We start from the raw sequence: 6,000 nt of genomic DNA, 5'->3' as shown, positions 1-6,000 counted from the left end.
CAAACCTGGATCTTCCCAAAGGATAAGTGAGCATGTGGAAAGAAGCCTCAATCATTCCAGCTGTCCCTGCTACATGATACCAAACCACAGCTGCCAGCTCCAAATGAGTTAGCCCAGTCGGAAGAATAACATTGCCCACCTTGAGAACCTTAAAAAATAATAAATGCTTGTTAAACCACTGAACTTGGGGGTGGCAGTGTATTGGTTACCTTTCACTTTTGCTAACTGACATGGTACGCTTCACTCAGAATAAAAGCTACCATCCCAACATATCTTCCAAGGTCCTACACGATCTGGTTTCCCTCAATCTATGACACTTCACAATTCTGGTCTCCTTAGTCCTCATGTATCTTATGCTGTCCTAACTCAGGGCCTTTGCACTTTCTGTTTCCTGTGCCTACAATGTTCTTTTCCCAGATATCTGTATGGCTTGCTCTCTTGCTTCCTTCCTATCTCTGCTCAAAGGCCACACTCCCCTTACCTGCCTAATAAGGTACCCCTACACTCCCCATCCATCTCCCTCACCCAGCTTTATTTTTTCTTTTAGTCCTTATTATCACCTGACATACACATTCATTTCTTGTCTCTCACACCTCCTCACATATACACCTAAGAGACACCAGAATTTATGGTCTAGAAGGGAAGGATTTTATGTTTTGCTCATCACAGGAGCCCTAGCACTTACAATAATGCCTGGAATTTTTGATCACCAGAAAAATGATTAAAGTAGCAAGTACTTTTGCTAAATCTGGTGTCTAGGTATATGGCCTGGAGTATTTCTAGGGGCTGTGATGGGGAAAAAAGGCAACTGTGCTGCCTATTGGGACATAATTACATCTATTGCAGACCAAATTCCTATAGCACCCATGAACCAGAAAACAAAGACTCATTAAGGATGCAGGCAGAGGAGAGGATGGGGGCTGCCCACTGGCCAGTTCACACACAGTTCCTTTTGACCTGCCCTCTCTTCCCCTCGTCCCACCCTCTCCCCATTAGTTGACAACACCAATCTGTTAGGTCATTTGACTGTTCACCAAAAAGGTTAGGAAGACACAAAAACTCCAAAGAAGTATTATCAGCATAGAAATTTATTTGAATTCAAAATAATATGGTTATATTTAGGATAATGTAATAATTATCTAAAGCATATATCATTGGCTCTGAAACAGTTCTAAAGAAGTCATTCTTCTGAAGTCAAAAAATATGTAGTAAGAATGTACAAGGAAGCAAAAATATATTAAAAAAAAAAGTTTGCTGAGTATTGGGAGTTGTTACAAGAGGGGCACACCGAGATACTATAACAGGATCCAAATTACATAACATGCAGCAAGGCATTCTCTTGCTTTATCAACTCTTGGAAAATAAACCATAACCTCAGAATGCAAGACCACCACCAGGACAAACTTCCTGAGGGATACAGGGAGTAATTCACTATACTTTCCCTTTCCCTAACTCGTTTCCTCATACCAATTTCTTTTCCTTCCTTGAGGATAGGTTTTATCCTGTTGAAAAAAATTGGTCTTATTTGTGAAACTGTGAAGGTGAAAAGTGGAGTAAATAATATCCTGATTGAAGTAGGCAACATTTCAGCTGAAGATGCTCAGGTATCAAACTTTTGTAAAAGGTCAGTTGGCTAGCTAGCAGAGACCATCAGTGGCTTGCAGAAAAGAAAAAAAAAAAAATTCAGGTACTAGGTGTTTGCTAAATAGATAAAAACAATAAGCAGTTAAAAATGGGTGAAAAATCCCAGGGTTTATTGTGACCTAGACAATCAAAAGCAGACAGGTGACCTCTAATTAAGCCCATTTACTTGTGAAGTGAGCTATAAGTGGCTCCAAGAGAGTTTGGTTTCCAACAGTGTCCACAGCCAAAAGGCAAATTCAGAATGTCTCCTCCTCGCGCAGAAACTGGAACACGGATGAGAAGTCTTTTTTTGAGTAGCCTTTTGCGCACATCATCCTGTAGATCTGATGGGCTTGACTGCCCAGAAGGATTGGGCTCTTCGTGCTGGTGGCAGAGTCTTGTGCTAATCCCAGATCCTAAATCAAACAAGGGTGGAGGGAATACATTGAGGCTGTGCAGTTAAGGCTCACTTTGGAATTGTGGTTCCTAATGCTTGGGTTTCAAAGAAGAAAAAATGAAATCTGAAAAAATAAGATACTTACAAGAATGATGTTAAGTTATAGGTGTGTGTGTGTGTCTATAAATATTTTATAAGTGCTATCTTACAGCTACAAAACTGCTCCAGAGACAAACCTTTTGTGGAGGAGTGTCCTCTCCACTCCTCCACAAAACCTATCTGTTTTGACTCTGGACAGGTATGTTCCTATCCAGATGAGACCACAAAGAGAAATGCTTTTTCACATCTGCAGAAGCCTGTAAGCCTAAGACAAACCCCAATATGAAATTAAGCATGACGAAATTATCAACGATGAAAATATCCATTCAATCTCTTAGCACATATTTAAAAAATGCTGTGCGCTGGACACTGTTCTAAGTGCTGGAGATATGTAGTCATAATAAAACCAAGTCATTATTCTCAGGAACTTAATGTCCAGTGTGGAAGACAGACAGGAAAACAACTGCTGAACTTCCAGATAATGACAAGTGATGAGGAAAAATAAGCAGGGTAAGGGGTCAGGAAGTCATACATAGCAAGGGGTAGAGTGGAAGGAAGAGAGTTCTGATTGACGTGATATTTAGGGAAAACCTCCTGAGGTGAAGACACTTGACCTACGATGTGAATGTGAGGGGGAAGTGAGCTGTTTGGAGAGCTGGGGGATAAAGTTTCAGGTGGGTGGAAGAGCAAGGAGAAGGCCCTGCAGGAGGCATAGCTTGGATGTTCAAGAAACAGTAAGAAGGCCAAAGAGACTGAACTAGAGTGAGCAAGGGGCTGCGGAGGGAAATGAACCTGGGGATGGGCAGAGGTGGGACAAGAAAACTTTATAATGTTTGGTGAGAAGGCTGGATTTTCTTTCAAGTGCAATGGACAGTCAGCATCACATCAACCCTTTAACATCTCTGAGAGCTAATGCTTCATTCTGAGAATTTTGGAAAACTTATGGTCGTTTAAAAATAGACAAAAGCTAACATTATAAATTTTTTATAGTTAAACTGTGGTGAATGATATCTTCTACTAAGAATAGAATCTTGTCCCACCTTGAAATATGTAGGGTAAATGGAAGACAATGAAAGCATGGATAACTGAAACAATATTCCCCACATTTCATCTTATTTGTGATTATACAAGAGCTGCACAAGTGGCAAAACCAACTAGATTGCCTTCTTACTGTTACCATCCTCATTGCCTCATCAAGAAAAGTCAACAAGCAATGAAAAAGGAGGCAAGATCAGGACCATTTGTATTCTTTGAGGAACATTCTTGATAAATGAGCAATTATGGATACCATCCACTCAAAGGAGGAAATGATTCAAAGAAAAAAGAAGAAAAGTTTAAAGAATGGGTTAAATCTCTAGCTGCTTGGGTATGTATGATGCTATAGGTGTTAACATGATTTTGTGCTTACTTATATATTTCACATGCAAACACATAGATTTGGAAAGTCTACTTAACCTAAAACTCGTCTATAGCTTCCACTAAAAACAAGGTTAATTATTGCCCACACATTTAATAAATGTGGGTGAATAAGCTACATTATTGCTTATACCCGGACAAGCAGATAAGCCTCTTGTCAGTATCATTTTGCTGCATATCTGTAAGGTGCATTTATTTAAAAACGACAGAAAATCTACATAGAAAGACTGCCTGTAGTTTTTAACCTAGAAATATAACTAGAATATAAAAACTTAGAGTAAACATAACATATTGAGGAGAACACAACAATATTGAGAAGGAAATTCTATTAGAGGTTTTCAAATGGGCAAGTAAATATCCCAAATAAGAGCTAATAAAACCAAAAAAAGGAAGCTAAAATAGCTTTGCTGGCTGCTACCTCAGAGGACAGACATTCTAAAAAGAGAAAGGTGATTTAGTCTATAAAACTCTTCTGTCCTGAAATGTAAGAAAAGAAGGCATCCTTTGAAGTCTGTAACATGTAATTTAAAACAAACAAATGCCCCACTTCACTAATCAAATAAAAATATTTATGAATTCATGAGCTCAGTGGGTGGTTCAGGGGAAAAAAATAAAACAACTGCAAAAGTTTTCAACAAATTAATGAAGGACCAAGTCATTGCATTTTACAAGGAGACAGGTACATTAAGTAAGTAACAAGAGTGGTCATGATATTCCATAAGTTGTTCCTTAGAGGCCATCAGAAACAGACTTTTAGGTTGAGGAGTTTTTGGATGTTCTAATTATGTTCTGATTTTATACACACCCTATATTAGAATTTTATGATGTTCAGAAATGAACATATAAGCCTCTACTTTAAGAACACACTAACACTATCTCCAACACAATGAAATCTAATAGCAGTCAAGCAAAATATTTCCTAGTAAGTTAAGGCCTTGTCATGGTGAAGGGGCTTGCATAACTCAATGAAGCTATGAGCCATGCCATGCAGGGCCACTCAATATGGACATGTCATAGTGAAGAGTTCTGACAAAACGTGGTCCACTAGAGGAGGGAATGGCAAACCACTCCAGTATTCTTGCTGAGAGAACTCCATGAACAGTATGAAAAGGCAAAAAAGATATGACACAGAAGGAGGAGTCCCCCAGGTCGACATGCTACTGGGGAACAGTGGAAAGCAATTACTAACAGCTCCAGAAAGAATGAAGCGGCTGGGCCAAAGTGGAAACAACGCTCAGTTGTGGATGTGCCTGGTGGTGAAAGTAAAGTCTGATGCTGTAAAGAACAATACTGCATAGGCACTTCGAATGTTAGGTCCTTGAGTCAATCAAACTGGACGAGATCAAGCAGGAGTTGGCAAGAGTAAACATCAATATTTTAGGAATCAGTGAACTAAAATGGATGGAATGGGCAAATTTAATTCAGATAACCATTATATCTACTACTGTGGGCAAAAATCCCTTAGAAGAAATAGAGTAGCCTTCGGTTAACAAAAGAGTCCAAAGTGCAATACTTGGGTGGAATCTCAAAAACAACAGAATGATCTTGGTTTGTTTCCAAGGCAAACCATTCAACACCACAGTAATCCAAGTCTATGCCCCAACTACTAATGCTGAAGAAGTTGGAAGTTGACCAGGTCTATGAAGACCTACAAGACCTTCTAGAACTAACACCAAAAAAAGATGTCCTTTTCATCATAGGGAACTGGAATGCAAAAGTAGGAAGTCAAGAGATACCTGGAGTAACGGGCAAGTTTGGCCTTGGACTACAAAATGAAGCAGGGCAAAGGCTAACAGAGTTTTATCAAGGAAACACACTGGTTACAGCAAACACCCTTTTCCAGCAACACAAGAGACAACTCTACACATGGACATCACCAGACAGTCAATAAAAATAAGACTGATTACATTATTTGCAGCCAAAGATGGAGAAGCTCTATACAGTCAGCAAAAACAAGATCAGGAGCTGATCATGGCTTAGATCATGAGCTCCTTATCAAAAAATTCAGGCTTAAATTGAAGAAAGTAGGGAAAGCCACTAGGCCATTTAGGTATGACATAAATAAAATCACTTATGATTGTATACAGTGAAGGTGACGAATAGATTTAAGAGATTAGATCTCATAGAGGGTCTGAGAACTGTGGATGGAAGTTCATAACACTGTATAGGAGGTGGTAACCAAAACCATCCCCCAAAAAAAGAAATGCAAGAAGGCAAAGTGGTTGTCTGAAGAGGCTTTACAAATAGCTGAGGAAAGAAGAGAAGTGAAAGGCAAGGGAGAAAGGGAAACATACCCAACTGAGAGCTTCCCAGGTGATGACAGTGGTAAAGAACCTGTCTGTCAATGCATGAGATAAAACAGACACAAGTTTGATTCCTAGATTGAGAAGATTTCCTGGAGGAGGGCATGGCAACCCACTCTAGTATTCTTGCCTAGAGAATCCCATGGACAGAGGAGCCTGGCA

At 39.5% G+C, this 6,000-nt stretch overlaps 1 protein-coding gene across 1 annotated transcript in view; it reads right to left on the bottom strand.

Annotated features, from left to right (window-relative positions):
• Positions 1-1,070: 1,070 nt before the first annotated feature.
• Positions 1,071-6,000, bottom strand: part of HIBADH (3-hydroxyisobutyrate dehydrogenase) — a 108,802-nt gene continuing 103,872 nt past the window's right edge. Inside the window, exon 8 of the mRNA XM_040259721.1 lies at positions 1,071-2,039. Coding sequence (XP_040115655.1) covers positions 1,881-2,039 — 159 coding nt within the window. The 3' untranslated portion in view covers positions 1,071-1,880. The remainder of the gene's footprint in view (positions 2,040-6,000) is intronic.

The sequence above is a fragment of the Oryx dammah genome, unplaced genomic scaffold (assembly GCF_014754425.2).
Source record: "Oryx dammah isolate SB20612 unplaced genomic scaffold, SCBI_Odam_1.1 HiC_scaffold_18, whole genome shotgun sequence".
NCBI lineage: Eukaryota > Metazoa > Chordata > Mammalia > Artiodactyla > Bovidae > Oryx > Oryx dammah.
Note: the sequence above shows the minus strand (reverse complement) of the source record. Positions and strands in the feature narration are given on the sequence as shown.